The 13,170-nt window shown below is 31.7% G+C and overlaps 1 protein-coding gene across 21 annotated transcripts in view; it reads right to left on the bottom strand.

Moving 5' to 3' along the window:
- LOC149801452 (uncharacterized) overlaps positions 1–13,170 on the bottom strand; it is a 227,224-nt gene that overhangs the window by 71,746 nt on the left and 142,308 nt on the right. For 15 of the 21 annotated variants that reach the window (XM_089955600.1, XM_089955607.1, XM_089955584.1 and 12 more), the window contains 2 exons: positions 7,137–7,257; positions 3,780–3,818 (listed from right to left, as the gene is read on the bottom strand). In XM_089955600.1, coding sequence (XP_089811726.1) covers positions 3,780–3,818; positions 7,137–7,257 — 160 coding nt within the window. Of the gene's footprint in view, positions 1–3,779; positions 3,819–7,136; positions 7,258–12,881; positions 12,897–13,170 lie in introns of all 21 variants that reach the window. The other 6 variants (XM_089955587.1, XM_089955593.1, XM_089955597.1 and 3 more) reach the window with 3 other exon arrangements.

The following is a 13,170-nucleotide window of genomic DNA, read 5'->3' on the forward strand; positions in this document are numbered from 1 at the left end:
ATAATACAACAAACATGCATGCAACCATTCTGAATAATACACTCTAGTAATTTAAAACTACCATATCATATACTCAAACTGTCATGGAGACAGTCATATTGATTTTACAAAATCAAAATAAAAAACTATTGAGTAAACTGACTTCAATAAATTATCTGAAATCAAGCACAAATCTGGTATAATGTCTAATGGTCTTGATCTACATGAAATTAAATTACATAAAATTAAATTTGGGCATGTTTGCCATGCTTCCTTCAAAACTAATCAAGTAACATGACTCATCATTTTTTATGGGTACACTTTCAAAAATGTGCATCACAAAACCATCTGTACTCGCTTATAAGTTGAGTCAAACTGCAACTACAAACTCAGACCTTCTACCGTGTAATGCACTTGTAGACTGGATCTATATTGTTTATTGTGCTGATTACTCTATAAAAAAAGTGTATAGAACCTGATCTGCTGCAAATTATGCAACAGCAGATCTGGGTCTGTGCAGTTCAACCCATCTTATAAGGGAATACATATGGTAGTAACTCATCATTATATAAAGGAAGACTGAACAAGTAGCACCACACATAACCAGGAAATGTTAGTGCTTGAGGTTACTGTAAGTCTGATAAAAAAAATGACACAATTATATATTACAGGAATCCACATACTTTTAGCTACAGTAATAGTAATGCACCTATTTCAAATAATTCTGATTTTACTCCAAATTAAGTTATTTTAGTACAGGAATGAACATAATCTGAAGGAGCAGTATCACATTAGCTTGGCTAAAAAAATACTCCCTTAATAAAATGCATCCAAAACGAAAATAACATAGACCTTAGCCTGCCATCAAATAATGCAACATCCAATCTGGGTCTTTACAGTTTACAGTTGGACTTGATTTATATGCAAGTATATAAATTACACGCACACAATAAGATAGTCATGTGTAAAAAAAAATAGAGTATTTAAGAAGAGATATCATGAGCATGTATGTGTTTCTAACAGATAATGAAATTTAGTATTTTAATACTAAACATGTTAAAATAAACAGTAATTATTGCTGTCTTCATATAATGTGCATTGTAATACTCTCCTTAAGAGGGCCTCAAGGGAGAATAGTCCTTGACTAATGAGTCACCCCCTATAAATAAAGCAATTATTATTATTATTATTATTATTATTATTATTATTAAGTCAGATCTTTTAATTTCCTTAAAATAAAATAATTTATATTTTGTAGATAGCTAAGAGTTCAAGAAATCCAAAATCATTACAATTGTAAAGGCTGATATACATTTTCTTGTGTTACTCTTAGAAATATCTATCATTACATTGAACATTTTTGGGTCAAAGTACCATGCTACCACCTGTCCATGCAAAGATAGTTAAGTGTATAAAAGTTCATCAAATTTGCCTTTATTGAATATCAAAGATTCCATCTTATCAAATACACCAAGAATAGTGCATGCTGGTGAACAAATATGTTCAGCATGAAACAATTAGTGAGATCTCATTGATTTTCAACAGCACAAAGTCTGCTTAGCTGATGATTTACGGTTGGTTCTCAATTACTAAACATTTTCATTGATTTTATATTTTCTTTCACATGATAATTTTAGCAATCCTAAAAACTGTAACATGAATATTTCATTTTCATTTTTTAACAAGTGAATACAGTAAATAAAGCTGTCATTTTACAAACTATCTCTCCTGGAGTTTATACTGCTACAATACACCTCAAGTAAAAAGTAAACAGTGACATTACATTGATGATGTCCTTATATAATGAATAGTAGTTTAAGGCTGTACAATGTATGTTTGATTTTTACAAAAGTGGTCATCCATAAATGCCAACACTGTAGACATAGTTTTTGTCATTGGCCACTGCATATCAGAATCTACAAACATTATAATATTATGACTTCAAGCTAATAGACCCTAGTCCCAGTTTCACCACTCTATGTTTTAAATTTAGTCTTAGAAGACTTCACACATTTTATTGGTCAGTCTTAAGTCAGATCTAAATTTCAGCCAATCAAATCATTAAATTCTGTTGATGAAATCCAGGCCTGATCTGCTGGTGTGATATTAAGGCTGGTTGGTAGTTCACTAATGAAAGAATACATAATACATAACTTGTGATAACACTATGTATTTATTGACAATACATATTTAATGCTATTGTTGTTGGTTTTGCAGAGTTTGAGGCATATTACAGTGGAATGTTTCATTTAACATAAAAGCTAAGGAAACAAATTAGCTGTACCATTAGTGGTGCAGACAGATGCAAGTCAAAGAAAAAAATAACTACTGTTATTACTTGCTTAGAAGTCAAGTCCAACAGCAAACTGTTCAGATACTGATCTGCCATAACATAATGCACCAGAAGATCTGGGTCTATGCAGTGGGTTTTGTTGGAATTTTAAAATTTCTTATTAAACTGATACATTTAAGAATGATTATCAGTTATTCTATCTGGATGTAATAATGATCCATACAAGTTTATCGGCATACCAGTCAAGCCCAAGGATGTAACTAGGCAATGGCGAATCAGAGTCTATTCACTGCTAGCCTTTGGCATGTGCTTCACATGAGGCTGATGATGGTATCAATGACGTTAAATTTTATCCTGGTGTATCTAAAATTTAATAGCATACAGCCATGATTTTTTTCCCTTCTTTATGTTTTGTAAGGTTAATATGAACTCTTCATCTTCAGATGCATTTAAGTATGGATAATCAGGGATGAGTTTTCACTGATGGTAACCAAGATTCAAGTTCTAAAAATTGTGTATTTTTTCAGTGATATGAGTTTTAAATATATGCTACCTAAATAGTTTATATAAATATAAGCAATGAGTCTCTTCCAAAACTGAAAGTCAGAGAGGAAATTGACCATCCATTTGAAAGAAAAAGGTGATTTGTCTACATACTAGGTGGGGAGATGAGGAGGGGGGAAGGGGGAAGATGAATATATCTAATGGTAGAGATTGAAAATTTATGATTTTAAGTATTTTGCTCAATTCTTGTAAATTGTTAGAGACTGGGCTTGAATCCACCATTCACATATCCAAGAACAGACATTGTAAAAGGAATTACAAAAAAATTAGAAAAAAGTTATTTAGCCATATACAGTATAGACCCAAGAATGAACAGGATAAACTTAGATTTGCTCTCAAAACAGTCTATGCTGTTTGTTCCACTTAAATTTCAAACAAAGAGCACAGAGCCTGATTTGCTTAGGTACCGATTACATGCAGTTATGCTTAACATGGGTAAATACTATAATCTGTTAAGATTCCAGAAGGCAAGAACCAGTTACATCAAGGAACCAATTACTGCATGATTGTTAACTGTTCTAAGTTCTATGCAGTATTTTTTTTCAGATGTAGACACAAAATGTAATTAACTCATTGTGTTAATATTTCCCTATGCTAGTTCAAAATACATCTAACAGAATCAAAAATAAGTAATGACTGCATGACAAAAGGTTCCATGCAGCACCTGGTTGTGCTATCTACAAGGAATATTAATGAGAAATCTTAAAAAAATAACTTTTCCAAACATAAAACCTATTCAGAATGATTTCAATAAAAAACAAAATGAATCTTGGACATATCTACAAACACAGTCATTGCAGAATGAATTTTTGTAAATCTTTGGTTTAGAGATGATTTTTCACACTGAAAAAGAATGCTATGTTATCTACATCAATTCTAGCAATCACACCACTAGATGTTGTTGGAAGAAACATTCAAACCCAAACTAAACTGTTTTACTTACTCTGATTTCTGAAGGACTTTTAGTCCTTTCATCGAGTTCCTGATGACAGTCAAAACAGATATTGCAACTTAATTTAAAATCTTGCAATAAAATGCACACTGCAAATGAGGAATTTATCATCATAACATTAGTACAAAACTTTAAAATAACAATAGTCAATTTTGTTTTTGGAGAAATTATTGTTAAAACGTTTACAACACTTTGCTGAAGTGGAATAAAATGTAATTTTATTTCCACATTGGCAATAATATATATATACATAAATATGTAATTTTATTTCCACACTGGCAATAATACATATACATAAATATGTAATTTTATTTCCACATTGGCAATAATACATATTCATAAATATATATTTTCCAACAAGTGGGAATAATTACAAATGATGCTTGTATATTATCCACTGGTGTCTCGAATTTCCATTTATCTTTGGTGAGTGATATATTTGTAACAATAACCAAGTTTCAATATAAGTTGTCTGAAATTTGTGCATACAATTGCCCATTTCTATATATAGCTGACTGGATGTGGATAGGTTGGGTCACCAGAATGGGCAATGAACAATATATTTCATGATGCTTCAGTATATTTCAAAATTTAATTGATTAATACATAGAAAACTATGCAAATAAATGCAATAGAAAAGACATTAAACCACACAAGCATGTTTCTCTCTGGTAAATATGATATTAATTTGGTGATCTGGGATATTCAAGTGGGGTATTTTTTGTTTGTTATCAGTGTTTTTGTATGGTATTTTTTCACTAAAAATAATTTTATAAAAACTCCTGCTCATTCTTCCATTATCTGTTCCTAAAATCATAAAAGTATACACAAACCCCATGATGCTTAGATATGTACAACAGCTTTGGTTTCAGCCTAAGATTTTCAAAATAGAATTTATCAAATTACTGAATTTAATGAACCACATTACAAAGAAATCAAGTTGTGTTTAATTCAATATCCATGAATATTTATTCTAAAGAAACTAATGAAAGAATTTACAGTAGTTGTACTTGTTCATATTAGCAACAAGTGCTGAGCTAGTAATAACATAAAAAACAATATAAAGAACTTAAGACATCCAGAAACATCAAACCTCTGTCCAAAACTTGGTTTAATGAATGAATGAATGAAGAACAATTAAAAAAGAATTTAACATACCTACCTGTCATGCTCTTTATACGGAGTAAATAGTGAAATACTGAATAATTCCCGTAATAAAGCATATTGTTATAATATTCGTTTTCCTAACTTATTTACCCCAAGGCTGGTACATTAAAAGATTTCTTTCCATGCATGGGTCTGCCATGCATTGGATGCATACATATGATCTCAACTAACTGTATGACTGCAGCAGTAATTCTCAATTTAATCTTCATAAAAAATTCTTAGAAGCACTAACAGAAGCATCGCAGCTAGCCAAGCTTATGATACAATAACCCTATCTACACCTTGGCAGATCAAACAGATATTTTAGCGCTTTGTCCTTGTGACATCTATTGGATTTCATGAGTTGTCTCCCTTAGTATGTAATGCCAACTAATCAACAGTGTGTAACAGTGGTTCATTGGCCAAAAAACATGGTGAAGGCAATTGACCTAAAGAAGATATCTTGTAAGTTTAACATCAAAAGCCATTACAGGTATATTTGAATGAAAGGTATTTGTACATAAACAGACTGGCAGTAGTAAATTACTTAATTTATCAGTCTATTCAAGTTGTATACTCCCCATTGTCTCAATCATGTAGGAACAGTGTTCAAATTTGAACAACTTAATTTTGATTGGAAGCATGTCTTCCAATAGGGTTATCATATCAAAACCTTAGCTAGTAAAGATGTAACAGAAGCACTAATTCTCATTTTAAACCTCATCCAAAATTTATAGGAGTGCTAACAGAATTAACTCCATTAATTAACACATCCATCTTTTTCAGAATCAAGTACTAAACTGCACATATCAAGTGCTAGGTAACCCAAATGTATTTTGCAAATGATTCCATTGACAAAACATCAGTTTCACTGGATGTCAGTCACGTGACTCAAAAAAGAATATCATCAACATATTACACACTCGGAGCTCCACATCCTCATACACAATATATTATACACTCAGGGCTCTATACCCTCATACACAATATATTACACACTTGGGGCTCCACACCCTCAAAGATAATATATTGTGGATTATTTCCATTACTTTGTCTCATATCATCATGTAACCATGACTTGTAACAGAAAATGTTTAACCTCACAGATGTGTTCAATGAGGGATTTAGACATAAAAACTAGCCAGAATTTTTTTTACAAATGCTACCTTTACTTCCTCTAAGGCATGTGTGGCTGGAAGTCTCACAGAACATAATCCCTAAAGTTCTCAACCATTTTCCTCAAGACTGAGCTTTTTTTGCATGATTTTGCTTTGGTGTTTCTGATAATACTGGGGGTTTTGAAAGATGCAAATATAATAAAGGGAATGAGAAGTAATTCTTTAATTTTAAAACATTACACATGGAGTCCTTTTATCCTTGAAAATTAAGTTCAGCAATTCCCCAAATTTAAGGAAATTCTCAATTTTTCTTCTGAGAAACAAAACTAAACTCTCAAAAATGCAGTACATTACAACTTTATTTTGATCCGTAATGCCTGACTGATGTACAATGAAAAACTATATTCCAAATAAAGCAAGATGCTGCTGAAAAATCATAACTTGAGAAGAAAAACAAAGGGCGTGGTGTTTCACCTGCAGCCAGGCAATATTGTACAAGTACTGCATCTTACTTGCAAAAACTTTAGCACAAAACATTGTTGGCATTGTCTTCACCACCATAAAAGTGATCTAGACGTCTCACCAAATTAATGCAAATGAGATAAAGACCATAACCTGTCCTCCATTAATCAAATTAAAATATATAAATCTGCATTGAGCATTCAACCCAAATGTTTTCATAACATGCCTAAATTATATTTCTTCCATAAAAAACTAAGTCTTGTTAACAGACTTAATCAACTTCTGCACTAAATTTGCAAATATTTCTCTTAATATCTAAAATGGTTAAGTGGAAGAACATATTTTAAATCCAAGCTGCATTATGATGAAAAGTGGCTTGAACAAAATACCAAGAAAAACAATGCAGAAAATCTTGACACAGATGATGCTGCCACTCGCATAGAAGTGATACTATTATTTCTCTATCCTTTATTTTGCAAGACTCTCCTGTTTTTTATTAAGTGATGCCAATTACGTCTCTGAGCAACTGAATAAGAGATTCCTGTTTTTATTAAGTGATGCTAATTACCTCTCGAAGGGACTGAAAAAGAGACTCCTGTTTTTATTAAGTGATGCCAATTACCTCTCGGAGGGACTGAATAAGAGACTTCTGTTTGTCCTGCTCATATCGGGAATCATCCAGCATCTCCCTCAACCGGTCTATCTCAGCCTGTAACTCTTCTGCTTCTGGTGTAACTATTTGTCTACAAGTGAGAAATTATCATTTTAAACAGATTTTCTTTTTCCTCCAAAAAACATTACAGAATATTATGGAATTGTTTCAAGTTTTTTCATATAGTCCTTGAACATCTATGTGAAATTGTTGATAGAAATTTCAGTATTTGTAAAATTCTTGAGTATGATGCCTCTGTTAGCAGATTTTTCTTTCACATATAGTAACCCCAACATCAGAAGTAATTTGTCTCTACAAATGTTCTTTTTCTTGAAAAAATATTTCATGGACTTTTAATAAGACAGTAAAAGTTCTTTACATCATTTTGTTCAGATTGGCACAGCTTAAGTAGTTATTTGCTTTTATTGTTACACATTTAAATTGCTAAGGATGATTTACATTTATACTTCATGGTAAACAGGTTAATACTAACATTTATTCTGCCACAATTATGTATAGGAACTATTTATTTTAAAAATAACTGCAAACTAACCAAATGAAATCAGCTGGAATGTCTACTAGCAATTAATGACTTTGAAAATTTAGGATTAGAAGAGGTATACCATGTTTTAACTGGTCTCAAAGTAAAACAGTGACAACAGGCTGCATTTATATTTGAACTGAAATAGGTGTTCTGGTTCAATGCATGTTATAATGCCTTGTTAATCTTGTCACCCAATGCAGACTGAAATTCCTTTCTGGACTCACCACCAACTAGAACCACAAATGCATTCCAAAACTTCTCTCTGAACAAGCCACCATTTTTGTGCTGACATAGATGGAAAATCTTCATACGAACCATTTCGCAAAATGGACACATTTTAATTATGGATATGATTTCTTATAGCAGTCCTTATATTGAAAAATAGTCAAATTTAAGATCTGAATAATTTGTTTAAAAGCTAGAATTAAGATTTTTGAAAATAAAACTATTATGAGCTCATCTTAAACATTGTGCATGTGATTTAGATTTTTGAATTTTTTTTTATCAATTTTAGCCACATCACTAGAGTGTCTGCAGTGTGGCAATTTACAGTGATATTTTCAAGCACTGGGGCATGATGCCTCATACAAGTAGCATCATGTCCCACCCAGTTACATTATCCTGACACCAGGCGTAAGACTAATTACCTCTTAACACCAATGTGAAGTTCTATCATTGCTCAATCAATGAAAAGTAAGACACTCAGAATCAAAAACAATACATTGCTATTCCTTTAACTTGATAACATTATCAATTATCCAATTTGCATTTTCCATGGTAATACAAAAAAGTGTCCCATGGATGGTGGTTATACGGTATTGCTTGGCTCTAATACAAATGTTACTGTACCCAGACTAATTTGGAGCAAAATTGCAAAGAAAGCATTTTCTCCATAATAAGACTTTTGGGTCACCCAATAAACATCTGTCAAACAGTGTGAGGTGGGTTTATGAAGTGACTCGGATAGTCTAAGTAATCATTTGAAAAATTTTGTTAAAAAGAGCGGGCTTTTCATCAAGCATCAGTATATCATTCAACAACAACATTAACAGAGACCAGTTTTCTGGAGAGAAAAAATACCACACAATACTATTAAAAATGATTCCTTCAAATCCTGACAACACAACAACTTAGAGATTTTGAGCAGATAATAATTTTTAAATTTTAGTTTGAAGTATAATCTACAGCAGACAAATTTAAATATAAAAATTCCAGTAAAAATTTGTCATTTTGCAAGTCAAAACAGTTAATTTTCTGTAAGGCACTGCGTTAAAACTGGGCCATGAAAACAGTTTCACTAGTTACCATCCTATATCGATTTTGTTAAAAAGTATAATACCTTGCAAACAATTACCCACAATCACTAGTGAAAATGGAGCCCATTGCCAGTATACCTGGAACTGCTGCTGAGTAAGGCATCATCTACTAAAAGTTATACTTTTAACTGAAAATAACATGAATTTACCCACTCAAAATAAAAGAGCTTTCTTGCTATCAAGGTTTGTAGCTGCCATTTGAATTTTTTAAAAGTATTTTTTTAATTAGAAAACTAGATAGATATCCCTTTAGGACCATGTTGAACAACAGACTATAGTTTAGTATAGTATACATGAATATATCACTATTTCACTGCATTAAAATACATTATATATATATATATATATATATATATATATATATATATATATATATATATATATATATATATATATATATATAGTTGTAAAATAGCGTGAGTATAAACTTACATGGTTTAGTATCTAAAAAAATGACATCGGTTTCAGTACTTTCATGAAAATTGGTAATCTACAAAAAATGGTGATTTCACAGCAACTACCTAGGAAATTTGACTATGGAATTAAATTTGCAAAGTTAAATTCAGTTGTCCCTCACTATAATGCCAGTAAAATGAACCATAAAAGTGTAACATGTTGTAATACTGTCAATATCACCTTAAAGTGGGGTACATCATGTGGCAAAATAGAACAGAAGCAGTATAATGGGATCCATGATAATACCCATACATTATAATGAGGGACCATTATATGTGTATAGCAATTTTTAAAAATGCAATATTTAGTAAATAACAACTTGCAACTATGAAAGCTGAAGAAATATGTATTTGTCTGATTAAAATATTAGAAATGCACTCAAGAAGGAATTGTGAAGATAAAAACTATTTTTAAAAGAAATAAAATAAAAAGTTATACACAGTACTCAGGGTAGTCTGTGGGGGCTTTACTCTTTCAGTGCCAACATTACATTATGATATGTACGCCTAACTTAATAGACAAAAAATTGCATTTGCCAAGTGGGGGGAGGGGGCTGAAGTAATATCACCATAAGGCACCAATGTTTCCACAATTATGGCTGCAATTGTTGCACACTATATACCTTATTCTGTTTTCAGAGGCAAAAATAAGTATACATGAAAAATGTAACATTTATAGATTGTTGCTATATGAAAATTTAAATAAGAAAAATTGACAAAATTGGGGATAATCCATGCATCACATTTAAAACTACACTCAATGTACCATATTTTGGTGTGTATGCAGACTTGATTTTTAGGACGGGGTGCAAATTTATATAATTTTTTTTCTTCTAAGTGATGAAAGGATCAAGGCAGATAGAGCAGCCTACACATCACATTTATGCCTTATTAAATCCGTCACATTGTAAAGAAATTATTTCACTCATTAACCCCTGGCGCCATGTTTACGATGAGGGAGGTAGTAGCCTACTGCTGAGCTTTGTAGTGTCAAGGTCATGTATGATACACTAAAGTGGGTGGTATTATAAAAAAGTAGACCGATGTAGCTCTCCAATGATACCAAATAATCTGGACATTCTAGTTGCACTACAAAATACAGAGTGAAAAACCTAATATTTTGGACCAAATTTTTCCACCCAAAATTTGACTTTTTTGCCTGCAAAAGGTAGTTCAAGATGGGCATTTGGAATAAAGAGTGGTCTCAATACAAAAATGATGGGTCCATTAAGCGAAAAAAATAAGAAACAAAAGAACTCCAACTTTTACCCTTCTGCTTGTGTTTGAGTGAAATAGCCAATGAAAAATGATGTTTCTAACACAACTATGCAATACATTAATGGGAAATCTCTTGGAAGTCAATGTATTAGTATGTATTCAGAAATAGCCCCCAAAATGTGTTTCCTACTGGCATTTCAGGCAAAAACGACAAAAACCTCCAGGGCTTAATGAGTTATAATCCTTATTAAAGAATTAAATAATGCTTACAACTGCAATAGTCTTGGTCTTTGATTGTTTATGTCAATATGTGCACCATTATGAATGTTTTTTGTTATGTGAATCGATTTGAAATACATGTACATAAAACTGGTAACATGGTAGTTCTTTTTCGTTCTGCGACTTGACTGGAACTATATGTATATAAAACTGGTAACACTGTAGTTCTTTTGTTCTGTGATTTGACTGGAAATATATGCACGTATGACTGGTAACTTGTTTTGCTGTCACATTTATGTTACAGCTGTTACAGTTGTGCAAAGTACCACCTTGGAGGGGAACAAATATGATTACTGAGCCCATAAATGTGTAATATTAAATAACAGTTACACTTCTATTACACATGGCTGAACTGAAATATAATATTTATATTTCAAGCAGTATTAAATTTCTCATCAAAGTAACATTTAAAGGACATCTTTTTTGTGACTATGATATGTCTGTTATGGTAACACTGACACATATTGTGAAACAAAATAATAAGTTAATGTATGAAATTGGCAAATGCTCTTTTTTCTTTGGAAAATAAAATTGCTTCCTAGTTTCATTTCTCATCTTAAATCACAGTATTTCATAATTCTATGTGTACATCCATTAATCAGTGCCATCTTTTCAAGTCAATCAGCGATGGCTAGAACACTGATCTGCTGAACATAAATACAGTGCTTTGTCCAGGTAAATTGCTTTGTCTAGGTAAATTGCTTTGTCTAGGTGAACAGAAACTTGGCACTGAAAGGTTTGTTAATCTTGTATATATTTTTATTTGAAAAGGAAAAGGAAAACAACTTTTGATGGAGTAAGAATTCTCTATTTAAATTTTAGCACTATCCTTCATCATCAAAGTTACTATGAACAACAGAAGAGAGCTGAATGCATACGGCAAATGTGAATTTATCATTCATATTATACTCAACCTTTATGGTTCTATTTGTTGAGAAAAAAAATATTTTGTTGAAAATCTTACAAATATAAAAACTCTAAATTTCCTTTATTTGAGATTCCTGATTCATTTATTTGTTTCTGTTGCTTGACAACCATTAGGTAGGAAGCATAAGTGTCAAGGCCTTCTGCCACCACATGTGAAATAGGCACATCAGTAATTTAAGGGTATAAGAAAAAACTTTCATGAAGATTACAAAGTCCATTTTCATTCAAGCTTTCTCCAGGACCCTCTTTCAGTGTGTACCCTATCTAGACATGGTCACTAAAACTTGGGTCAAAATTATTCAATTCTTAAATCTTTATTAAATTTTCAAATAAGCTTCTGTTTCTGTATTTCAGTGTCAAAGCCATTGTGTCCATTTAAACTCAAAGTGGTTGGCTTTCATAATGTTAATCCTGAACCATCTAAATCCATGTGACTTAGAAGCTTGCTAACTAAAGAGATTTCTCATAGTCTTTTAAGTTTTGGAAAAATGAATCAGTTTGTGTTTGTGGGACTAAACTGTTTCATTCTTTTGATCAGATTCAGTTATGCTGGGATCTTTCCTATGATGTTCATCCCCTCTCAGAAATATGCTCACCGAGTGTCGCAGTACACAATTGGATGAAGCTAATCATCATCACAAAAAGGTATGTTAGATTCGTCTATAATGAATAATGGCATGAAAGCCTTCCACTTGGAATGGAAAAAGGATATAACAGTCCTGATACTAAAAGACAAAATTAATTTGTAAACTTAAAATCCTGAAAAGAAATCAATCTTTTTATTCAATTGTTAGCTGTATTACATTTAGGCTTAGTAAAATCTAGATATTGGTACAAGCTACAGAGGGTCATAAGAAAAATTGTCAATACCCCTAAAAATATGAGAAATTCAAACTCCAACAGAAGTTTTAAAGAAGTGAAATATAATATTTTTTAGATACTAAGTTATACAACTGATGAAAGCAGCTGAACATACACTGTCTCTGAATTGCTGCAAAAAAGGATTGCCCCAAAAAGTATTAGCTGCATGTTATAATATTTTTTTCCATATTTATCATAATAGTCAAAGAATCCCCTGCCCACCACCCCCTACATAAATAAGGCTACACAATAAATAAAAACAGACTGCAAATACTTCTGAACATGATTGTACATGACCTAATCCCCCACCATCCACATCAACCAATGATCCAAATGGATTTTTTCAACAACACAAATCAATACTGCTGAATAAATCTAAATCACCAAGACTAATAAACATTTCA

This window comes from Sinohyriopsis cumingii, chromosome 4 (genome assembly GCF_028554795.1).
Source record: "Sinohyriopsis cumingii isolate HCF-2022 chromosome 4, ASM2855479v2, whole genome shotgun sequence".
Lineage (NCBI taxonomy): Eukaryota > Metazoa > Mollusca > Bivalvia > Unionida > Unionidae > Sinohyriopsis > Sinohyriopsis cumingii.